Source organism: Sus scrofa, chromosome 4 (genome assembly GCF_054392235.1).
Source record: "Sus scrofa isolate SSC_HxYL_T2T_F1_AM1 chromosome 4, Sscrofa_HxYL_maternal_Yorkshire_Landrace_v2.0, whole genome shotgun sequence".
NCBI lineage: Eukaryota > Metazoa > Chordata > Mammalia > Artiodactyla > Suidae > Sus > Sus scrofa.
Window position 1 is genome coordinate 128,888,275 of NC_139386.1, and position 25,346 is coordinate 128,913,620.

Sequence of the window (25,346 nt, forward strand, 5' to 3'; positions counted from 1 at the left end):
CATTCACAGGGTGGTGGGACTATGTGAGCTAATGATCTAGCGTATTTATAATGTTTTTCTCTAGTGCATGTTTGACTGAAATCCCCAGTCTTTCCTCAATATCGTTTTTTTTTTTTGGTCCTGATTTTTCATCAGCTTCAGCCGTCTGAAATCATAAAACGGCTCCTGGGCCTCTCAAGGCTCTGGTTTTGCCCTTTTCTGTTGGCGGATCTGCTGCCAACCCAGGAACATTGCTCTGTGGGGTGAGAAGAGGGGATGAGTGAACTTGCCATCCTATTAAATGTCACGAGTGATGCCATCGCACGTTGGTCCTTTAACTCTCGGGGACATTTTCGTTTGTCCCTTTGAAGCAGGAAGTGAGTTCCTGTGAGTTTCTTAGGTTTATGTCTTCACTCTTCTCTCCCCCTTAGAGGTGAGAATCATGGCAGCGGGAAAATTCGCCAGCCTTCCCAGAAACATGCCAGCGAACCACCCGTTCCCGCTGGCCTCGTCCATGGACCTCCTGAGCAGCAAGTCCCCTCTCGCCGAGCGGCGCCCGGATGCCTATCCAGACGTGTCTATACACGGCACCCTCCCGCGGAAGAAGAAAGGCCCTCCTCCCGTGAGGTCCTGTGATAACTTCAGTCACATGGGGACCCTCCCCCGCCCCAAATCCCCTCGGCAGGTCTCACCTCTGCACCAGGGCGTCATCCAGGAGCACCCACGGCCAGACTGGAAAGACGAGGCCTTCACCTTCAGGTAGCTTCTTTCACGTCTCAAGTTGAAAGTGACTTGTTTTAAAGCGTTGGTTTTTTGGGTTTTTTTCAAATGTCCTGTTTTGGGAAAAATGCCCAAACATGCGCCGGGTAGAGCAGCGGGTTTCATCAACTTCCATGGACGCACCACCCTGCGTCGAGCGCTGTCCTCGCACGGCCCGGCCTGGTCTGTCTCTCCTCCCACCCGCTTTCCTCCCTCTGGTGTTGTTTTGAAGCGCATCTCAGACCTCATTTGGTCTGTAGATATTTTGGTGTCTCTAAAGGACAAAGAAGGCTCTTAGGAGGTATACATGTATGTGAGACTGGGTCACCACTGCTGTACTGTAGAAAAAAAATAATAACGTATTGGGGAAATAAAAAATACATAATAAAAGAAAAAATATATAGCCACAATATAAAAAACTAGAACATCTAAAAAAGAATCATTTCTTAATATCATCCAATATTTGAGAGTAACTTTAAGGCCAACTTCCTATATCATCAAGTCCCTCAAAAGGAACCAGAGAATTCTTTAGATCGTAGCATCAGATTTGAACTCTGTCCATCAGGTCTGCAGAGATGCCAGGAGGTCTGTAAGTTAGGACCTGCCTCTCCTTGTACAGTTGTCCCCACTCTCCAGGGTCTTCCTGGGTGACCTTCCATAAGCCGCAATGGTGTGATGTGAAGAAGAATTACTTGGGACACATTGTGTTAGCAGATGCCCAGCACAAATGGAGATAAAGCACAGATGCCCATGGATGGTTCAAAGCTCGGGCAGCTGGCCGCTGGGATGCTGTTTTGAAGTCCAGGGAAGGCATCTGGTGGGAAGCTCTCGCTGCTATGGGGCTGCTGCCTCTGTACCTACCAGCTCCCTGAGAGCAAACACTAAACACTATTTTCACCTTTTTTTTTTTTTTTTGATCTTTTGTCCTTTTAGGGCTGCACCTGCGGCATATGGAGGTTCCCAGGTTAGGCGTCGAATCAGAGCTGTTGCTGCCTGCCTACACCACAGTTCACGGCAACGCCAGATCCTTAACCCACTGAGCGAGGCCAGGGATCGAACCCGCAACCTCATGGTTCCTAGTCAGATTTTTTTCTGCTGTGCCACGACGGGAACTCCTCGCCCTTTCTCACAAAAGTGAAAACACTCTTCAGATTTCTTTTGATGAGTGACATCAGCTACTGATGTAGGTCTTTTTATAAAAGCCGAGTGGCGTAAAGCCACCTTCCAGAAAGCGGGCATACCTGTGCTTAGTTGTCAACGTGCTGAAATAACATTTCATGTGGCTGCGTCAGCAGGTCAGCTTCAGAGTACTTTAGAATGAGAACTGATTCTCCTTCTGCCCACCAGGGACCTGGGTAAAGACGCCTCGTGGTTGTAAAACTTCTTCTCTGGGTTTGCAGTGGGCCGGGTTGTGACCCCGCTTATTGGAGCTGGTTTAGAACCTGCATCCCTTTTCCTGTGGAGGAAGACCCGCAACCCGTGATGCTCCCACTTAAAAAAAGGGGTGCTGTCTTCCGCTGTATCTCCTGGTGTCTCTCTTTAGGTCCAGCCCTGTAACAAGGAAAGCCGCTTTGATCCGCACTCCCTCATTTGTTCAATACCTAGGCATTGAGCCCGCGTGTTAGTTAAGTGTGTTGATTTTTATAAGCGCCTGTGCCTCAGCAGGAACATTCTGCCCAGCTTCTCTGAGCATGTTAACTGAAGGGCTGGTCTGGCATGGGAGACATTCTAGCTGTCAGATCATTCCAGCAGCCTGCTCCTGCCCTTTGACAGGCTGGAGAAATAGGTGAACGAACAGGATAGCAAGGGAACATCAGAAACAGTGCCCTCCCTGAGCTCACATTGTACCAGGGACCCAGATAAGAAATACAGGTAAAGTAGGGGGAGTTCCCATTGTGGCTCAGTGGTTAACGAATCCGACTAGGAGCCACGAGGTTGAGGGTTCGATCCCTGGCCTTGCTCAGTGGATTAAGGATCCGGTGTTGCTGTGAGCTGTGGTGTGTAGGTCGCAGAGGGGGCTCAGATCTGGCATTGCCGTGGCTCTGGTGTAGGCTGGTGGCTACAGCTCCGATTAGACCGCTAGCCTGGGAACCTCCACATGCCGCAGGAGTGGCCCTAAAAAAGCAAGAAAAAAAGAAATACAAGTAAATAAACAAGACACCTGCAGATCATAGTTGGTGCTAGAGAGGAAACGGTGCTATGCTGGAGATTCACTGGGGTTGGATCCTTTTTTATAGGCTGGACAGGTCTCCAAGGAGAGGAACCAGGGGAAGACTGTTCGGGTGTAGGGAGAGCATGTGCACGGAACCGGGGGTGGGGCAAGTTTGGCATGTTTGAAACACCCAAAACGAGGCTGGGGTGACCTGAGCTGCCAGAGGCGGCACATCGAGTGGCGAAGAGCAGGCATGTGGGGCAAGAGCTAGGCAGGCAGGAGCTCCAGATGAGCTTAGCTGTACAATCGCAGTGGGCCAGGAAGAAGGTAAGTGGAGGCCCAGGCATCCTCTGCAGAAGCATTGGAGTGGGCAGTGTTTCTGACATCTGACCGCAGGGTTCCCCCAGGTGTTCTGGGCATCAGAAGGTTCTGCTCTGCCGCATCTAGGCAGGTGGCTGGCAGGTACATGCGGAGGTGCAAACCTGTGCACAGTGTTACCGGTATCGCGTCATTGGAACCAAACAGGCTGGGTGCGGAAGCAGAGCCATCAGTGACCCTGCTCAGGGAGGCTGCGAAGCAGCAAAGCAAAATAACTTCCAGGCAGCCAAATTACACGCAGATGCCAGGCTGCAGGCTGTGTGTGGAGTCAGAACCAGCTGTTGCTTGGCTTCCTGTGGCTACTTTTTATTTATGAAGTTAAACTTGACATTGACCTGGATATCTGCAATGTACGGCGTAGAGGGTTCATAAACTCACTCTTTGGAGTCTAAGGTCCAGGCCAGGTGCCAGCTCTTAAAAGGGCAAACTCCAGGGGGCTGGAGCTGGTCATAGAGTCACCCTTTCTATCTCGAGGAAGTTCTTGATAAACACCCAGGGTTCAGGCTGTCAACCTGCCAGGAGTTCAAAGCTTTTTGACTTGGAAGCTGACTTGGACATAGATCCGATCTCAGTAAATGATCTTATCGGAGGTGGACGTAAGTCCCAAGTTTCAAGTTCAGGTTCTGGAAGACGTAACCATAACAAGCTCTTCTGGTTTAGGTTTGTTTCTGATTCAATATTGCGTCCCTCCAGATCCACATCTTTTTCCTCAACTTAAAATATCTCATTGTCAAAGATCAGTACAGGAAGTAACAAATGCACATCCTTCAAAATTACGCTGCATGAGCAGGTGTGCGGCTGTGTGTCAAAGGACCCTCAGGTCCCATCCCCCCCACTCTGCAGGCTTACAGTTATTCTATTTTATTTTCCTGATAAATAGATAAAAAGGTATCCTGAGGTGTTCCCAATTCTGAGGAGTTCAAAGTACCTTACATTCTTTTTGTTTTTTAAAATCCTTGTAAGTATTCTCAGGAGGATCATGAGCTGCCTCAGTTCCTTTTGGAAGAAGCCACCGTGTCAACAAATAACGTGGGCGACCGTGAAAAGCGGGGGACAAGTGGTATGAATGAGAACTTGAGGCTCTGGGGCGGAGAGTGTGACTGCGGTGCCCGGACTGAGAATCCGTGTTTCTGTTCCTCCCTCTGCCCTGACAGCCCGGGGGAGCCGTGAAAACACCCACCACCCACCGCGCCAGCTCACGCACCCCTGGACGCTGGGAGCCATGGGTGTTTTAAAGTTAAGAATTCCGGACTTCTGACTCCGGGGACATAAGACCAGTTAGATCTACCTTTAGCAAGATTTGATTTTTTTTTTCTTCTTCTTTCTTTCTTTCTTTGTTTTTTGGCTTGTTTCAGGTACCCTTTTGGCCTTCCGTGTTCCATTTCACAATGAATTCAGGGATTGACTTCAATTAATAGCGACTTGGCCAGATGTCAAGTCTGAAAATCTTGCATTTCGTCACACTTAGTGTTGGCGTGATGATGGGGGGGCCGCCTTGGGGGGCCCAAGCCACTCTCCACGTGCACCCCACCTACACTCAGAGGACACTCCTGGTCTTGTGAAATACTCTGATAAGTTGCAAGTTCACTATTTTCCCAACAAATATGTTTACCTTTTTAATCATTAAAAAATCACTTTAATATGATAGAATATTTATTGAATATCCATGCTGCAGGAGGTCCCAGGCACAGCAGAGGAAGTCTCACCTTGGACTAAAAATGTGCACTACTAAGCTGCCATATAAACATGTCATATCTGAGTTCCCTGGTGGTTCAGTGGGTTAAGGATCCGGCATTGTCATTGCTGTGGCTCAGTTTGCTGCTGTGGCGCAAGTTCAATTCCTGGCCTGGGAACTTTCGCATGTCACAGGAGTGGCCCTAAAAAAAAAAAAAAAAACACCGAAAATGTGCGTCATGTCCATGTGATTTATTACCTCTTACATTTTATGGGTTTAAAACAAATGATGTTCATAAATTATCCTCTTGGGGAGTTCCCGTTGTGGCGCAGTGGTTAATGAATCCGACTAGGAACCTTGAGGTTACAGGTTCGATCCCTGGCCTTGCTCAGTGGGTTAAGGATCCGGTGTTGCCATGAGCTGTGGTGTGGGTCACAGACACGGCTTGGATCCCGTGTTGCTGTGGCTGTGGTGTAGGCCAGCAGCTACAGCTCCGATGGGACCCCTAGCCTGGGAACCTCCATATGCCACAGGAGTGGCCCTAGAAAAGACAAAAATCTTGTTTGAGCATCACAGCCTGTGGAAGGGACATAGATTTCACCCTTAGTAGCGGCAGCGTGTTGTCAACGTGACAGCCGAGAAGATGGTTGGGGGGTGTTGTGCCCCTAGGATCAGACCCTGGTGGGTGGCTGAGCTGGGGTCAGGACCCAGACACCCCCGCGGGGCCTCCCCAGTCACTGCTCCTCCCAGGGCGGCCCAGCTGGGCATCCTCAGTGCATTCTTACGTGGAAAGCTTCAGTCCCCGGAGTCCCCTGCAGCGTCTCGGGCACCCCGCCTTGAGGAGGACAGAACCTGGGCCACCGAGAGCCGGCAGGAGGCAGGCCCGGAAGGGGAGTCGGTCTCCTTGTTCCGAGACCCGCATCTCCTGGCTGCCCTTGGATGTACCTGCGGTTTTGAAAGGCAGCCAGAGCCGGGCACTCCTCAACGTGCGGCTCCATGTCACAGAAGGAGCCTTTGGTCTGCAGACGGGATTTCCTCTTGACACGAGCCCTGTTGGGCTGGTGTCCCTTTGCTTCATCCTTTCTGTTTGCACCGCGGACCTTCCTTGGGCTGAGGGGGTGGGTTCTTGTTGAGACGTCCTTGTGACTGGATAGCTGCAGGATCGGCCCTCGGAGTCCCCGCAGGTCCTTTTCCTGCCCGTGGGTACAGGGAGGCACGCATTCCTGGGAACAGCTGCTGGCAGCCTCATTCCTTCTGCCCCTTGTGCGGTGGGAACATGTGGCTGGACAATGCCGTGTTTCATGCATGTGCCTGAGTGGAGCTGACTGACTCGTCACAAGTGTTTTAACTGATGGGGGCCAGAACGTCTGCAGCATGATCCCGAGTTAAAACCCCGTGTCCTTTCCCAGGCAGGAAGGAACCTACCATGTCCCAGTGTCAGCACGTGAAAGTTGAAGCAGAAGCGGAAAAGCACAGAGCTATGCAGACTCTAAGCTCCGATTAAAGCTCTCACTCACTCTGGGCTGGGTCGGTGGCATCACCTGAAACAGGGTTTGGTGTGTTCCTCTTTCTGAGTGATGGATTGCTCCTTAGCAAAGCAAGGTGTCCTCCCCCCACCCCACCCCCGCCCTGCAGAGAAATCGGCCCTTAGCTCGACGTTCATCTGAACGATCTGCAACATGGAAGAACACACGCAAACATCGGAGTTTTATTTATGCACGGACACGTCTGCTGTCTGGGTTTAGCACTGAAAAAAATCCGTTTAATTATTTTTCATAGCAGGTATATTTATTGAGTTAGCAGAAGGACAGTGGCTTCACAGCCAAGAATGTGCCTAATAAGTAATAGCCCATGCATTGAATTTTTACTTTTAACATTTCAAGTTGAGGTTTACATCTTGTCCTCAGTGTTTGCGTGCCGCTGTCGCGGATGCATTTGTAAACTGCAAGGAACAGTGCCCGTCCGGGCCCCGGTGGCCTCTGCTGTGCCGAGGCCAGGAGTAGCTGGGTCAGAGATGAGCTCAGCCCCCGCTGGGCACCTGGTACCAGTCTCCAGGGTTGGAGGAGCCCAGAGAATAGGAGGTGCCTGCGGGTCCCTCAGCTGCCGGACAGTCGTCCCAAATGCTCCCCTGTGATGATTTCAGCCGGAAGGCTGGGATCTGTGAATTCTCAGCTGTTCTGGGGAAACTAAAGGGCCTTTTTTTTTTTTTTTTTTTTTTCCCACTGATTGCAAACCGCAACCAAGAAGATGATGCGAGAATTGCTGAATGTGGTCCTTGTTGAATGGCTGGGTCTTCTCCACCCAACCCGGGACAGGCCTGCTCTCAAGCCTGTTTTTCCAGGCCTTCTGCATGCTGTTGGGGAAAAAAAAGTCAGGTTTTTCAGCCTCCCAAGAGGCAGAAACTCTGAGTGTTTCACACCCCTCCACAAAGGGTACGGCCTAGTGTAAGCCCAAGAGGCCCTGCAGTTACAAATTACTCAGGCTCTTATCACACATGGATTTGGAGCCATCCCAGCCTGGCTGGAAGATGGGAGCTGAGAAGCTGTGCTGCTCTTGTTGATGGGAAAGAGAGGCCTTCCTGGGGCCTGGACTGGAGCCACAGGGCTGATAAGCCCTCAGGCCGCGGCCACCCTGCTGTTCACAGCTTTGTAATACTGTCACCACCAAGTCTGGCCCTGAGAGACTGGCCGCAGGAGGGCAGGCAGGATTTCAGGCTTTCTCTCCTGTGGGGCCCAAACACCAGCTCTGAAGGTATTCCTGCTTCCGGATTGTGCTGTTATTTACAAATGATCGAAGTCCCAGGATGCCTCCGAGTTGACCAGCCTTCGTGCAGCCCCGAGTGTCTGCTTCCAGAATGACTCGCACATATATTAAGAGGTGAGAGGAGGAGAGAACGAGTCCCATAACTGAGCGGTCTCCAGGGAGATCCCGATTAGGACTCAGGGCAAGTTGTAAACGATCAAATGCGGTGGAAATGGCCCCTCTGAGACGGGCCGCGGAGGCTCTGTCACTGAAGGTGAAGGCCGCACTGAGGGTCAGGTTCTGACTTTCACTCTTGAGCCGGCGCCACCCTTAGGAGTCTGGGGGGAGCAGGTCTCGTCCTTGCTCTCAGCTTCCACCTGCTCGTGGCCATTTATTCTTCTCGTGCCAACTCTGCGGCGTGACGCCTGACCCTGAAGGCCCTTGGCACTTGTGCCAGGATGTGAATGGAGCCATGGATTATCAAAGAAAGCTGCTGGTGCCCTTGGAGCTGATGTCAGCCCCCAGACCGGGGAGCTCGGTGACCTTGCTAAGTTCCTCGGCCTTTCTGAACCTCCACGCCCTCCACAGGGTGGCTTGGGGCGCAAATGTAATAGCACGTGAGGGCACCTAGCCCAGGGCCTGGCGTGGAACAGGGGCTCAGAGGCTGGCTTCCGCCCTTCCTTCCTCCTGGGAGGCTCCCTGACCCTCGTGTGTAACCTGAGATCACGTTCAGCGCCTGCAGCTTCTGTGGGAGAAAGTTTCCCACGTGTTGCTGGCGCCTGGCTGGAATCCCTCCGCCTGGATGCTCTCTAAGCCGCCCCACAGCAGCGCGTCGTGGCTGCCGCGCTCGCTTACAGGTCTTTCAACCCTACCGTGCATTGAAGGATCAGCGTGCCACGGTCCTGAGACCCCAAACAGGGCTGTCTTTGGGGGGCTGGTCCAGCCCATGTCCGCTTGTCCCCGTGCTTAATGTCAGTGTCTTCGCTGTTTATTCTTCGATGCACATGTATTGAGCTTGTTTCGTGCCAAGGATTCTGCTGGGTACCAGGTGCTCAGTGGGGATTAAAACGGGAGTGCCCAGGTTAGGGGGCATGCAGACAAAGGCATCAATGGGTACATCCCTGCGGAAAAGGCAAAGAAGGGGACGTAGGGAGCCCTGAGTTCCTTGGATGGGGGGAGGGGAGGCCCCTCTGCAGGAGGCAACATTTTGAAGATTGAATATAAAACGAAAATGTAAAATACTTGATTAATATTTTTAGGTTGCTATGTATTGATAATGTTTTTGAAATATTAGGTTAAAAATATTATTAAAGTTAAGTAACGCTTGTTTCCATACAACTAGCCTCTAGATTTTTTTTTTTTTTGCTTTTAAGGGCCACACCTTTGGCATATGGAAGGTCCCAAGCTAGGGGCTGAATCAGTCAGAGCTGTAGCTGCAGCCCTACGCCACAGCCACTGCAAGGTGGTATCTGATCCATGCCTACAATCTACACCCCAGCTCATGGCAACGCCAGATTCTTAACCCACTGAGCGAGGCCAGGGATCGAACCTGCGTCTTTATGGACATTAGTCGGGTTCATTACCGCTGAGCTACAATGGGAATCCTAGAAAATTTTAAATTACATGTTTCTCACATTGTATTTCTATTGGGCAATACTGGTCTAGACCTTGCTAAGGGGTTTAGATTTTCTCCATAGGGCAAAGGGAAGTCCTCAAAGGGTTTTCAGCCAAGGAATAGCATGATCTGATCCAGTTTTTAGCAGATTTGGGGGAGGAGTGATTGATCGGGAAAAGGAGCTGGAGGGAGGGCAGGAGGAGGCTGCAGAAGGACAGGGAGCAGCTGGGGTCTGCTCTAGGACCTCGCAAGAGATGAAAGCGGGTGGATGGATTTGAGGTCTCTTTTGGAGGTGGAGTCTGCTGGACTCACTGAGGGTTAGAAGGAGTGGGATGAGGGAGAGAGACAGTCACGCAGGCTCGGGTAGCTGAGTGTGTGCGTGGGGCCATTCACGGAGGCGGGAAGGTTGGAGAGGAGCAAGGCTGTGTGTGTGTGTGTGTGTGTTGGGTTTGCCTTTTCCTGGGAGGAGGAGGTGACGGTAGGTCACCGAGGAAGGAGACTTCGTTTGGCGTGTGCTCACTCTGAGATGGATCCATGTCTCCGTGGAGGTGTTAGCCAGCCAGCTGGTGCTCCGAGCCTGGAGCTGTGGAGAGAAGTCAGGGCTAAAAGTTAGGAGTCTGGGTGGATTGGAGTGGATGCCGGTCGGCAGGAGAGAGCTGTGTGAAGCCTAACCGGCAGGGCCTCGAGGACCGAGCGGAGAGGAATCCCAGCACGATCCCCCCCGTTCCTGGGCGTCAGCAGAGGAGGCTGAGCTTCTGATGGGCAGCAGAGAAATGATGCAGGGGCAGGCTGCCAGGAAGGTGGGTTTTTTTTTTTCTTTTTTTTTTTTTTTTTTTGATGAGACAAAATTCAATAGGAAAAGGTCTAATCTTTTAAGCATGCAGTAAAACAAAGCACATTTTTTCATTCCTTGATTCCTTTTATAAAACGCTTCTGATTTGATTAAAGCAGACGTGTCCCTGGGGCCGCCCTCCCCGTGGGCCTCTGCCAGCAGCCTAGTGATTTTGCCCGTAGTTCTTCCCCCGAGGGTCCAGGCGTCCGCCTGCAGCTCTGCGGACAGAGAAGGTACCCGGGGGACTGTGGTTGGCGTTCAGACTCTTGGTGGAGCAGTGGTGGCTGCTTTTCCAAGGTGCCTGCCCCGGTAAAGGGGTGCAGGGCGTGTGAGCCTGTGTGTGTTCAGCTGAGTGAAGTCTGTCCTTTCAGAGGCCCTGAGGACATTAGCTCAAAACCAGCACGTTTTTATCCTGCCTTTGAGCTCGCTGAGATGAAACCTTAACAAAAAACAAACACTCTCCTTTAGAAGGGGATGGACTGGGAGTTTGGGGTTCGTAGATGCCAACAATTGCATTAGGACTGGATAAGCAGTGAGATCCTGCTGTGTCGCACAGGGAACTGTGTCTAATCACCTCTGATAGAACATGATGGAAGATAATATGAGAAAAAGAATGTGTGTGTATATAATATATATGTATATGTAACTGCGTCACTTGGCTGTACTGCAGAAATTGACAGAATACTGTAAGTCAACTATAATTAAAAAATTTAAAGGGGGGGGAATGGCTGGGGGTGGGGCAGATGGGGAGGGTGGGGGTGGAGGAAGCATAGATAGATACCAGCCAAACAAAGCATCTGCTTTTATCAAAAGCTCTGTGTTTGGGCTGAGCCAGCCTGAAGCCTGACGATGCCCTGATGCCAGACCCTCTGCGCCTGCCAAGAGACATACTGGCCTCGCTACGGATTTTTTCGCTGTTACTCTGTTCTCTTTGATGGACGGCTGCCGAGTGAATGTTTCAACAGTAGCTTTTCACGTCGCGCGGTCCCAGAATTCAGCTGAGCACCAGTTAACCCAGGACCGAAGCAGGTCTTTATCCAGCAGTACCCCTCGGTGTCAGCTCGGTGGGGCCTCACCGCGGTGTAATGTGTAGGATACGTAAGCGGTGCGGTTTTCGCAGGAGAGGATCTGCCCTAGGCGGTGGTTTAATTGCCATTCTTTCAGTACGTGTCATGGGCACATTCATCAGGCATTGCTGTCGTTTCAGATGAGATAGAAACTGACTCATGGAAGCGGGAAAGGAAACAGGAGTTTGAGAGGCAGCTGGGCCTTGGGCCCTCTGAGAGCCAAGGAAGGGGTTGTGTCCTCAGCTAGAGTCTCCCCTGGACGGTCGGAGGAAGGAGCCCCCAGGCTGAGGGGAATGATACAGAGAAGCGCAGGGCTTGATGCTTTGAAGGGGACACACAGTTCAGGACAACTGACAGCAACAGGCCGACCACACTTGGAAGGAGGAACAGGTCAGTGACCCTCCAGGTAGCCCGTGGTTAAGGATGTGTAGCAAGGTGGTCCCCACCTGGACGGACCCATCCGCGGCATCGCCCAGGTGTGGTGTGAGGTGCTGGGGCCCATCTGATGAATTCAGTCTCAAGTACATTGAGCATCTGTGTGGCCGGAGACACAGACAGCCTGGGGCGTTTGTGTGGTTGCGAAGCCATGGCCCTGGGAGAAGGGGCTGCGGGTTGTGAACCATCCGAGCTCACCTGTGCCTGTTTCCTCTTTGCTGCCGGCTTCCCCTCGCTGTCGGCCCCTCCATCACTCCGCCAGTTCCCTAAGGGATTCGGCTTTCCTTGACCTCTGACCTTAACATCTTCCCAGTAACTTACTTTTTCTCCTGGACCAGGTGATGGCAGGTTGTGCTTTCCAGGTAACCCTTCCCTCCGGGCCTGCCTTCTCTCTGCCGCCACCTCCTCCATGCTGCTCTGGCCTCAGACCCAGACCCAGGAAATTTCGGCCGTGCACCCGAAGCCCATGGAGAATGGCTCTGGGCTGAGAAAGCACTGGGGTGCAGGGTGAGCATAGGCTTGTGAAAAATGCTGCGGGTAACAAAAAGCGCTTTCAGCATTTATGTTTGGAATAATAAAACCAAAGCGGGGGAGTGCAAGAAGCCAAAGGGCTGAGCTTCTGTTCAGCTTGCTGTTTTTCTGTCCAGGAAATGACTTCTCTGATTGGAATGGGTAGGAGAGAGGGGACGGAAGAGAGGAGACGAGTCCACGACAAGAGGCTCTAATGCCACCAAGTGAGGGGAAGCCCCAGGGCCCAGGAGGCCAGCAGGAGCCTGAGGCTGAGACCATCAAAGCAGCATGTCATTGAGGAAGCGATGGTATTACCAAGAGCTACAGAAGTGATGCTATTAGAGAAGTTTTGTTTTTCGGGGGTTTTTTTGGTGTGTGGTTTTTTTTTTTTTTTAGGGCTGCACCTGCAGCATAGGAAATTCCCAGGCTAGGGGTCGAATGGGAGCTGCAGCCACCCGCCTTCTGAGCCTCGTCTGGGACCTACACTGCTGCTTGATCCTTAACCCACTGAGTGAGGCCAGGGATCAGACCCACGTCCTCATGGATGTTAATCCGGTTTGTAACCCACTGAACCACAACAGGAACTCCTGAGAAGTATTTTAATTTCAAAAATGGATCTAGGGAGGTAAAATTCATCTGTAAAATGGTAAGATTGACCTCTCTCTCAGGAAATCTTCTCAAAAGGATTATTAGGACAGTGAGTTTCGAATACTTGCTGAAGGAAGCAGCAACCATTAGTAATGAGCAGGGCTTTGCCACAAGCAGGTCTCACTAGATGAGCTTCCCTTCCTGGGAGGCGAGAGGAGAGCTGAGAAGGTGTGTGTGCAAATGACTGTGTCATCCCTGACATCCTTGGTGCGAGAGAGATTCAGGTTAGGTGACCGTGCAGGACGCACGCCGTAGGCTGGGTCCTTAGCCCCATTCTAGCCAGCTTTCAAATAGCTTTCAGTAATGCCGACAGAAAGATCATGCTGGTGGATGGTAGGAAACTTGGAGGAATAATTAATATGTCAAAATGATAGATGTGAGATCCAAAAAAAAAGATCGGGACATTTCAAAACAACAGACCAAAGCGAACTGGAAAAAACTACGGGGAGAGAAAAAGACTGACCCTAGAGTCCAAAAACCAAGTCAAAGTATGAGGTTTGGCTAAAGAGCCACATGTGAAAACCTATTCCGGGATGTAGGTAACTGCAGCCTCAGAATGAGTCAGCAGCGTGCTCTGATTGTCAACGAAGTTAATATGATTTTAGCAGCGTTCACGGAAGTTTGATAACCAGGCCGAGGGAGGTGGTCACACTTGGCCGCCCAGGTCCCATCTGGTGACTTGTTTTTAGGTCTAGACATCAGAAATGGAAGAGGAATTCCCCCACTGCACAGGGGCGAGCTTCTGTCCACACCACTTCTCTGCTCTAAAGCGGATCTGTTGGTTTAATCACTACAGAATACTCCTGTGGTGCTTTGTGTTAGTGAAAAGGAACTCGTTACATCATGTCTTAACCCTGGGAGGAGAATCTAAAATAAGCACCAATCTTAATCCTGCCAACAACTGGGGTGTCCATTTGGACACATTAAGTGAAGAAATATAGGTCGTGAGATTTGAGAAAGTAAATTTCTTATTTTTTGCAAGATGATGAAACAGAATACATCTTCTTAAGTGTACATTTAGAGGCAGTCTCTATTTTTAAAGCTACATCCCCTTTTTAAGCACAAGTATGTGCATATTTTAATTTATAGTTAATACCGTAATTGGCTTTTTGGGTGATGTTTTTTTTTTGAAGATTTACAGTGTTGACAAGCTAACACTAGTTTAGTTAGCAAAGGCTATGCACATAATATGCCCCCACCTAGCGTGAGAAAATAGCTTTTTATTGGGACTTTCATGTGATTCCCAGTATCAGTAGAGAAGCTGTCCTTCTTCTCACTAGCTGGTATTTTCCCAAGTGGTGTCATTTCTCCACTCACCAGGCCAGCCCCGTTTCCAGCGTCTCTTTCTTCATTTTCTCATGAACAGCTGGAAATGGCGCGGTGGGTACCCTCTGTGTCCTCTTGGCGATCTCCCTGGTGAACTTCCTCCCTGACATTTCGAAGTGTCCAGAGAGATGCGTTTTTCAGCTGGAACAGCCAACTGCTCAGGACCACTTTGAAACCAGCTAGTCTCGGCGGGGCAGGGAAGCCAGGCGCTGCCCTGGCCGCAGCGACATCCCGTTGCTGAGGGAGTTCTGTCTGAGGCCATCGCGGGTCACTCACAGGCCTGGGGGCCACACTCTCTCCTTCGTGGGGAGGCCCATCCGTCCAAGAATGGCATCTCCCTCGTGCCCCCCTCCCGCGCGATGCTCTTCTTCCCTCCGGGAACCGTGCAGTGTTGTGGGAGGGAGGGTTAGAGTTTGGATCTCTTGTGCAGCTGAGAGAACGCATACACACGCACACACCCCCATTCATTCTTTCAAACCAGCGTTGACTGGGCAGCTGTGCTTTGGGGATACAGAGGCGAATAAAATCAAATGTGGTCCCTGTTTGCAGGGAGATTGACAGGACTACACATACCACGTTGACTTCTAATTATTTGTTATACTGAAGTTTCAGAAGGCGTGGACAATGAGTGCTGAGCAGATGTGTCTGATGCTCTAAGTTTAGCGGAGTGAGGGGAGGGGGATGGGGCAGAAGGAGGGAATCAATAGGAAGCTGATGAGGACTCTGGGCTTCTTGGTGCAGGGAGTTCCAGACAGTCTGGATGTGTTGGAATGATAGGAGCAAAGTGAGGAGATGAGGCTGGGGAGATGGGTAAGGCTTTAGAATCCTGGGTATCATCTACTAAATTATAATCTGAGAATGCTAGACTCTCCTATGTGTTCTGGCCCAAAAGAACATGTGGTCTAGTCAGGCGTCCCATCCAGTGGAAGCAGAGTCTTTGTAGAATCAAAGCCTGTTGCTGTCTCTTCCTCCTCCCATTCCTCCATCCCCGTATCTCCCCAAGATGTTGAGGGGGCGGTAGAGCCCTGTGCTGGAGAACAAAGGAGGGTTGACGGCTCTAGGATCCAAGACCGCGTCCGCAGGCAAGAGGGCTGGGGTTGCCAGTGAAGGGCCAACTTCCTGGTGCTTGGGTTCACGTTTCCAGATAGTTGACATGCCCTGGGACACGGGTTGGTTAAGAACGGTAAACTAACCCATCCCAAGGCTGCAGTGTTGGTCCTCCTTGGCCTCACTGCTATACCTAAACAGAGAGGCACCTACTGGTGTCACGTGTCTTGAGTCTTTTGGGATCGCATTTTGGTTAAGGGTTCTAGGAATGAGTTCATTTGTGGTGGATAAACACTCACAAGCAAGAATTCCTTCGCAGACACAGAAGCCTTCTAGCCCCTGACCTCAGTAAGTTTGCAGTTGAAGGTTATTTTCCATAGCGCTTTCGTATCCAGGGAACTCGCAGTACGTAAAAGCTCTGTATAGATTCTTTGGGTGTTATGCAGTCATCATTTATGAATCATGATAATTTTGATCTCCCTTTTCCAATTCATACACATTTTCTTTCTTTTGCGTGTTTAACTGTGCTGACTGGGCCCTCCAGGTCAGTGGCGCACAGAAGCAGTAATAGCGAGCATCCTTGTCTTGTTTTTGATGGATTGATTTTAGTCATGATTCTAATACTTCTCCATTAAGAATGAGGTTTTGTGGTAGCTATGCTTTTCCTTTTTTATTTCTAGTCCGTGAAGAGTTAGCTCTTTCCCTGCTGAGATCATGAAAAGATGATATTTTTAAAAAATCCCTCCCCCGCCCATCAACTAGTTGCCCAGAAAGATTTCTCTCCTTTAATCCTTCAGTGTGAACGTGGTGAATTGTATAATAGATTTTCTCATGTTAAACTGACCATGTATCCTGGAGTCAACCTAATTTGATTATGATGTATTTTTATACATTCTTGGATTTGGTTTGTCAGTTGTTTTGTTTAGGATTTTTTCATATCTATTCATGTGTGAGATTAGCCTATGCTTTTTTTCTGTTATTGTGTGTGCTTTTGGTATCAAAGGTATAATATCCTCTTTTTCAGGCCTCTTGAAGTACTTATGGAATTTTCAAATAAAAAATTCCAAAGTGTGGAGTTCCCGTCGTGGCTCGGTGATTCATGAATCCTATAGGAACCATGAGGTTGTGGGTTTGATCCCTGGCCTTGCTCAGTGGGTTGGGGATCTGGCGTTGCCGTGAGCTGTGGTGTAGGTCACAGATGTGGCTCGGATCTGGTGTTGCTGTGGCTGTGGCGTAGGCCGGTGGCTACAGCTCCCTTTCGACCCCTAGCCTGGGAACCTCCATATGCCACGGGAGCGGCCCAAGAAATGGCAAAAAGACAATAAATAAATAAATAAATAAATATAAATAAATAAATAAAATTCCAAAGTTTGGCAGAACTTGCTGGGTAGAGAAACCAGCGAGGTCTGTGGGGGATACTGAACAACTGATTGAATTTGTAAAATTGTTGTAGGACTATTCAGATGTCGAGTCTGTTGGAGGGTTATTTTTCCAGGAGTTTATGCATTTGCTCCTAAGCTTTCAAAGTCACTGTGTGACGATATTCATAGGATTCTCTTCCTCTTCCCTGTGTTTACGAGCGCGTCCTCTTCGTTTCTCTTCTTTTGTGTCTTCTTTCCCTCTCCCCCCATCATATCTGTCAGAGGTTTATTTTATTAGGCTTCTGAAAAACCAGTTTTGTTGCTCCCTTAATCGTATCTCTAAAAAAAAAAAAATCTCTTCTATCTCTATTCCATTTTATTATTATCATTAATTTTTAATTTTATGGCCCCACCCCCAGCATGTAGAAATTATAGATGTTCCCAGGCCAGGGGTTGAATCCAAGCCACAGCTGCGACCTCCACGGCAGCTGTGGCAGTGCTGGGTCCTTTTAACCCACTGCACTAGGCCGGGGATCGAACCCATACCTCCAGAGCCACCTGAGCTGCTGCAATCAGATTCTTAACCCCCTGCGCCATGGCGGGAACACCTCTATTCTCTCTCTCTCTCTTTTTTTAATGTTTATCCTGTTCTCTTAACTTAAGCTACACAATGAATTTCAATATTTCTTTTCTAAAAGTAAGCGTTGGAGGCTCTTTGTTTCCTCCAAAATCCCACTTTAACTGCACCCTACATGCCCTGTGTCTGACGCTGTGCAAATCTGCCTTGTGAGTTTAATCTGGTTAACAGTTACTACAGCGCTTAGTGATGCATCTGGGTCTACAGCTGCCTCTGATTCTGTATGTCTATATTATTTGTGCATTTTTTAAACCTATGGGTTTTGTTCGTTGCCTTATTTTGAATTGTCTTTTTAAAAATAGTCTATTCATCTAGGGGTTATTTAAAAACGACTTTTGTGTGACTTCGTACAACGTCGTCGAGTAGAACAATACCTCTCCTTCTTCCTGCGCCGGGCAGGACGTCGGACGTGAGCTTTGGACAGTTTCCACTTGGCTCGTGTGTCATTGTTGTCCTGTGGTTCACTTTGTCTTTTTGTTTTTAAATTGTGGTAACATACCCATACGATAAAATTTACCATCTTAACCGTATTTAAGGGCACGGTTCAATAACGTTACGTATATTCGCACTGTTGTACAACCGGTCTCCAGAGCGCCTTTCATCTTGCAAAACTGAAACGCCACATCCGTTAAACAACAGCAACTCGTTCCTTCCTCTGCCGCCCCCGGCAACCACCGTTCTACTGTCTCTGTGATTTTGACACGCTGGGTGCCTCCGAGAGGTGAACTCGTATTTCACTTACATAATGTCCTCGGGATTTCTCTATATTGCAGCATGTGTCAGAATCCTCTTGCTTTTTAAGGCCAAATACTATTCCATGGTATATATTCCACGTTGTGTGTGTACCGCATGTAGTCGATCCATTCTTCTCTCCCTGGACGTTGGGGTTACGTCCACCTTTCGGATTCTGTCCGTAATTCTGCTGTGAACAGGTGTGCGCAATATCTTTTCAAAATCTTCTTCACCTTTAGAGGGAAGGAGACTTCTTGGATCAGATGGTAACTCTAGTTTTAATTTTTTGAAGGCCCTCCATGCCGTTTCCCACAGCAGCTGTCCCATTTCATATTCCCATGAACAGTGCACAAGGGTCCTAATTTCTGCACGTCCTTGGCAACACCTGACTGTCTGTTTCAACTCCACGGATTAGACATGCGTCTTATTTCACACCATCAATGCTGGTTTATAGCTGCCGACATGTCCACCAGTTTCTTTGTGTATCCTTCAGTCTTAGATCCCAAGCTGTCCTTCTGGCTTTCTGTTCCTGCTTCCTGAAGGGTCCCCTCTATTTTTAGAGACTCAGATTGTCTTTATTCACCCTCATTCTCAGTAGTTTGCTGGGCAAGACATGTTGTGCTCCTCACTTGCCCTTTTGGCTGATGAAAATCTGCTGTTTAATTGTCATTGCTCTCAGGGCAGCCTTTGCTCTTGTGCTGCTTTCAGACCTTCTTTTTGGTTTTGGTGGTCTCTAGCTTCATTGCAATGCATATATTTTTGTTTGTATTGCTTAGGACTCATGGGATGCCTGAATATGATCATTAAAGTATCTTTCATTAGGTTTTAAATTAAGTTTATTTTTTATTAGCGTATAGTCGATTTATAGTGTTGAGTCCTTTTCTGCTATATAGCATAGTGACCCAGTCATACATGTGTGTATATATATATATATATATATATATACATTCTTTTTCTCATACTATCTTCCATCCTGGTCTATCCTAAGAGACTGGATAGAGTTCCCTGTATTCTGTACAGTAGGACCTCATTACTTATCCATTCTAAATGTCATAGTTTGCATCTACCAACCCCAAACTCCCCGTCCATCCTGCTCCCTCCCGCCTCCCTCTTGGCCACCACAAGTCTATGCCTGTGAATCTGTTTCTGTTTTGTAGATAGCTTCATTTGTACAATATTTTATTTTATTGAGTTCATTTTTTTTTTTTTTTTTTTGCTTTTTTAGGACTACATCTGCAGCATATGGAAATTCCTGGGTGAAGGGTCCAGTTGGAGCTGCAGGTGCTGGCCTACACCACAGCCACAGCAACCCGGGTTCCAGGCTGCATCTGTGACCTATACCACAGCTCACAGCAACACCAGATCCTTAACCCACTGAGCGAGGCCAGGGATCAAACCCGCATCTTCATGGATACTAGTTGGGCTTGTTACTGCTGAGCTGCAATGGGAACTCCCTATGCCATATTTTTTTTTTATTTTTTTATTGTTATTTCCCCAATACGATTTTTTTCTACTGTACACCGTGGTGACCCAGTTAAACATACATGTATACATTCTTTTTTCTCCCATTATCTTGCTCCATCATAAGTGACTAGACATGGTTCTCAGTGCTACAAGGCAGGTCCCTCTGCCATATTTTAGATTCCACGTATAAGTGACATCATATGGTATTTGTCTTTCTCTTTCTGCCTGACTTCACGTAGTATTTGGATTAATGACGATTCCCCTCATGATTTCTTTGACTATTGCTTTTTGCCTTTCTCTCTCTCTCTCTTTTTTTTTTTTTTTTTTTTGGTCTTTTTGCTATTTCTTGGGCCGCTCCCGCGGCATATGTAGGTTCCCAGGCTAGGGGTCTAATTGGAGCTGTAGCTGCCGGCCTACACCAGAGCCACAGCAACGTGGGATCCGAGCCGCGTCTGCAACCTACACCACAGCTCACGGCAATGCCGGATCGTTAACCCACTGAGCAAGGGCAGGGACCGAACCCGCAACCTCATGGTTCCTAGTCGGATTCGTTAACCACTCGCCACCACGGGAACTCCTTTGCCTTTCTCTTAATTCTCTGCTTCTAGAGTTCGGGTTGTAGGTAATTAAGCGTTCTCATTCTACTTTCAATGTCTCTTTTGTATTTTCCTTCATCTTTCTCCCTGTGCTCTTTTTTGTATAATTTCTTTATGTATTTGTTTTCATTCATAAATATTTTCTGTGGTCGTGTCTAACACATTTAGAATATTTTTATATTACATTTATTTATGTCTAGGTATTTTGATCAATGTGATTTTTATTTCTAAGTTAGATTAGTTTTATATCTGCCTGTTTATTCTTACTCTTTGATTCCATCTTTTTAAAAACTATCATATATCATTATTTTATTGCTTACATCTGAAATTCCAATGTCTGGAGTCTTCGGGGAATCTTGATCTATTGTTACTTCTGTTTACTTTCAGCCATGGGGGCCTGTTTTCCCGTGTATATGGTATATGCATATTTCTGAAAGGAAATTTATATTTAACCAAATGTGGGGATATCCTGAGTGGCTTCTGTTGATAAACTTTTCCTCCAGAAAGGATTTACATTGTTCCCTTCCTAATGGCGCCACCCAATCCAGACACTTTGGTTTTTTCCCGGCTGTGGATTTTGTCAAAGCAGGTCATATAAATTTGAATCCCAAAGGCTGTGACCTGTGGCTGCAAATTCTTAGGGAGACGGTTATTACTATTATTTTTTTCCATCAGAATTTGTGATTTCCCTCCAGGAGTTTAACTCTTTTTGCTGGTGTGAAGGGATCATTATTTCCTCAAACTTTAAGGGAAAGATTGATGTGTCATAATTCTAGGGATGTGAAAGACCCCCGAGAATAATGCATTTGTTGAGGGAAGCTTATTTGAGACATTCAGTAGCTGAATGCCTGTAACCGTGTGTGCACTGCTGACCAGGGAACAGGGCTTGTGATGAAGTCTTTTTTTTTTTTTTTTTTTTTTTGGATTTTTGCCTTTTCTAGGGCCGCTTCCTGTGGCATATGGAGGTTCCCAGGCTAGGGGTCTAGTTGGAGCTGTAGCCACCAGCCTATGCCACAGCCACAGCAACACGGGATCCGAGCCATGTCTGAAACCTACACCACAGCTCACGGCAACACCGGATCCTTAACCCACTGAGCAAGGCCAGGGATCGAACCCACAACCTCATGGTTCCTAGTCGGATTTGTTAACTACTGCGCCACGACGAGAACTCCCAAGTGAAGTCTTATTAACTCCAATCCTGGTAGTCTTAAAAGTTCGTATAAGATAGTGCTTGAGGCAAAGATGTTTGCTAGTTTATGCTTAACAAATGTAGGGAGTCCCTGCCGAGTGAGTGCTAGCACCACCCACACAGCGCCCTTTGGACGAATTCAGTGAGTGTCTACCTCTTTCTTCCCCTTTACCCACCAAATCCAGCCCACTTACCAAGATCTGTCTCTTGTCACATCTAAAAATCTCCCAAATCCGGACACCATCCCCTACCCACATCACTCTAATCCAGGCCTCGTCATCGCTTACCCAGACCCCTCCAGCATCATCTCCTCTGGTCTTCCTGACTCCACTTTGCCCCCCCACTAAGCTGTGTTCCACACTGCTGCTGCAGGGCAGTTTTCTGAAACACAAATTTCGGGTTATTCTCCAGCTTAAGATCCTTCAGCAAATCCCCCGGCTTTCAAGATAAAGTCTAAGCGTGTTTACACGGCATCCAAGCCCCCTGCAATGTGGCTCTGCCTCATCTTCTTCCTGAGCTCCCACTGCCCCCACCAGGCCTGCTGCCTCCCCCAACCCTGTGCTTCTGTTAGTTGTTCTTTTATTCATCAATTCAGCAAATGGATTCTGGGCAACTGCTATGTGCAAAGCATGGGGGGAAAACAAAGAGAGAAGCCCCACTCCTGCAGGATTATATTCCAGGGAACAGACTGGCCATGAGCAAAGAAACGTTTTGTATAATATCAGATAATATGGGAAGAAAGGAAGCCAGACAAGGGGATGGGTGGGGGGGTTGCTTATTTAGGTACCATGGTTAAGGGGGTGACGTCTGAGACATGCGAGGGAGTGACCTTCCAGCATCCGAGGGGAAACTCTTCCAGGCAAAGGAGCTGTAAATGCCAAGCAGGAGCTGGCTTGACGTATTTGAGCAACAGAAAGAAAAGTCAGTAGGGCTTGGACGGACCAGACAATGAGCAGATTTTTTGCTGAGGAACAAGGGACCACAGACGTAGTGACTTAACACCCATTTGTTACCTTGCGGTTTCTGAGGCCCAAAATCCCATGTGGCTCAGCTGAGTTCTCAGCTCAGGGTCTCACTCAGGATGTCAGCGGCTGTGTTCTCACCCGAGGCTCTGTGGAGGAATCTGCTTCCATGCTCATTCAGAATTCAGTTCCTTGCGGTTGTAGGACTGTGGTCTCTGGTCCTGGTCACCTGCCAGAGGCAGCTCCCATCTCCTAGAAGGTGCTTGAGGTCTCATCACAGGCCCGCAAAGCGCCTTTGCTTTTCTCTTTTTCTTTTTTTGCTTTTTTAGGGCTGGCATCCACGGCACATGGAGATTCCCAGGCTAGGGGTCGAATCGGAGCTACAGCTGCTGGCCTACACCACAACCACAGTAGCACCAGATCCAAGCCTTGTCTGCAACCTACACCACAGCTTATGGCAACGCTGGATCCTTGACCCACTGAGTGAGGCCAGGGATCGACCCCGTATCCTCTCGGATCCTAGTCGAGCTCAGTTAACCGCTAAGCCACAGTGGGAACTCCCCCCTCGCTTTTCAAGCCAGGTCCCTTCAGATAATTGCCATATCGTAACGTCAGCTGACTTGGGACTTTAATACCATTTGCAGAATCCCTTCACAGCAGTACCTAGATGAGCGTTCGATTGCCTCTCTAGAGGACAGGGATCTCAAAGCCTGCCTGACACTGTGGGGGTTGGAGAGCTGGCTGGCGTCACATCAGCCAGGGCCTCCAAGGGTTTTATTGGGACTGGATGGGAGCTGTTGCAGGATCTGGAGCAGAAGAATGATCTGAGTAAGGACCCCTCTGGCTGCCGTGTAGAGATTGTTGAGATGGTGCAGGGCTGGGCGGGGGATTGCAGGGGTCCAGGTGAGAGATGATGGCAGCTGGACCATGTGGAATTAACTCCTCAACGCTGTGGTCCCCACATGTGCCCTATCATCACACGCTTCTCTCACAGCCTGGGCACGTCTCAGCACCCCCTGCCTCCCAGCTTCTTCATCCGGCCAAGTCCCTGCTCATCCCTCAAACATTAGCTCAGATGTTACCTGAAGGCCCCTCCATGGTGTTTGCCTCCCAGGGACACGCTCACTCGAGTGGCACTGGGCCTGGGCATCTGTCTTCACCACCTGCCTGCAGCCTCCCTAGAAGCAGGGCCTTTGTCTTTGGCTCCTGTATTTCCATTGTCTGGCCAACTGCACAGCACACGGTAGATGCTTGATAGTGCTTCTGGGATGAATGTAGGAACTGTGGGAGGTCCTGGGTGTGAAGCAGACGCACCACTGCTGGGGTCGCTCACCCTGTAGAGGGAGAGACCCCGTGAAAATAAATACACATCCAGTGAACCGGCAGGCAAACACAGCGGAAGGGTACCACCTCTGCACATCACTAGGGGCGTGAGGCTTCTCGGCAGCTTCCATCCTCCTCAGTCTGGAATAACTGGATCCAGTTTCTGCCATATCCCCGCCTTGTATGAACGAATCGTGTTAGTTGCAAATGATCCCTTTTTATGATAGAGCCCAAAGGACATTTGTGCGGCAACAGCGCCAGCCATTAATGTATTGTACAATATTTAAATAAGTAAACATCTGTTCGCTTAAAACAGCCTCTAATTTAAGGCAGATAGAGGGTGTTTCCACCCCCTTCTGTCTTCAGAACTGCTCAGAAAAGATCTATGTTAGTGAAATTTTATTTCTGTATTCAAGACGGAGAACCTCTTAACCCAACATGGCAAACTCTTACGGATCAAGTGTCTTTTTAAGAGGGAGGAAATGATTAACCTGGTTACGGATGAGAAGCAAACTAAAGGAGTAAATGTGTGTGTCATTTCCATGCCTTCCAGCTCGACATCCCTCAGAGTCAACTTAAGAAAGCAGGACGCTGGAAAGAATGATCGAACTGGAATAAACACAGAGATGTTATTTAAACCTTAATACACTCAAGAGCAGAATAACAAGAGGGTCCAGTTTCATCCTGCTGCTTTCCTGCGGTCTGTGGACGATGCTCTGCAGGGCAGCATGCCCGGCAGAGGGGCCGTGGTGCCTGCCAGGCCTTCCAGTGGTCAAGAGAGTTGCACACAGCCCTGTGGGTTCACGGTGCTATGAACCCATGAATGGGTGGAGATTCATAATTGGCCTATGCAAAAAAAGGGAAAAATAATTTAAAAATGTTTCATCTATATTGCCAAGTTTCTCTGTTTGTTTTCTAGTGATCTCGGTTGGAGAATATAAAGATGTGGCTTAAGGAGCGTTTGCTGCACAGTCTTGTATGAATAATTGGATATTCTAGCTCAATTTAGAGGCTTGGGCTACAGGGCCAACTGCTGTTTTCTAGTTCATGTCTTCTTTCTAGTTAGATGGGTTAGGGTTAAGCTGGCTGAGAAAAGACACATAGCACTTCTGCATTTACATATAATTTTAATTTGGTTCAAGGCAATGGTTCTTACAGGTTTGGGATTTGTAACGCGCTCAGTTTTATCTCACTCTCCCTGTCCTTTCTCCCGTGCGTCTCTAAAAAGGATGTGCAGAAGGATACAGGGATCCACTGGGGTGCCCCTCGGAGAGCTGAACAAGAACTTGGATTTCAGGAGTTCCGGTCGTGGCACAGTGGTTAACGAATCTAAGAACCATGAGGTTGCAGGTTCGATCTCTGGCCTTGCTCAGTGGGTTAAGGATCTGGTGTTGCCATGAGCTGTGGTGTAGGTTGCAGACACGGCTTGGATCCCGAGTTGCTGTGGCTCTGGTGTAGGCCGGTGGCTACAGCTCCGATTGGACCCCTAGCCTGGGAACCTCCATATGCCGCGGGAGCGGCCCTAGAAAAGGCAAAAAGAAAAAAAAAAAAAAAAAAAAAAGAACTTGGATTTCCCTATGCTCTGGGGACAGAATGAACAAGGGCCCTTAGCAGAGTTCGCTGAGGGGTTGAACAGAGAGGGGACTTCACTTTTATCCCTAAACAGCAACTCCTGCTTTCCTTCTCTTCTGCCAGCAAAATTGTGTGCAGCGAAGGATCAAAAAAGGCTGGGGGACGTTTGAGAAAACACTCCCGGCTCTCAGGTGCTCTCTGGGGAGCAGGATGAGGGGGAGCGCATGGGCTCCTTGGACTCTTTAATCGATAGGAATGGGTAGAGGATGCTGGGGGAGGAATTCAGGCAAGGCTTTATCGGAACTGGTGCTGCAGGGTGGGGACCTAAACCAGACAGGTGCCCTT

General features: G+C 48.8%; 1 protein-coding gene across 15 annotated transcripts in view; it reads left to right on the forward strand.

The window, feature by feature from the left end:
* Nucleotides 1-25,346, forward strand: part of BCAR3 (BCAR3 adaptor protein, NSP family member) — a 246,554-nt gene that overhangs the window by 137,077 nt on the left and 84,131 nt on the right. For 12 of the 15 annotated variants that reach the window (XR_014844765.1, XR_014844768.1, XR_014844766.1 and 9 more), the window contains one exon: nt 411-738. Coding sequence is in view for 9 of the 15 variants with exons in the window: in XM_085023986.1 (XP_084880112.1) it covers nt 411-738 (328 nt within the window). In the remaining 6 variants the exon portion in view is untranslated. Of the gene's footprint in view, nt 1-410; nt 739-6,352; nt 7,821-9,669; nt 10,101-25,346 lie in introns of those variants that run through there. The other 3 variants (XM_085023989.1, XM_085023988.1, XM_085023990.1) reach the window with 2 other exon arrangements.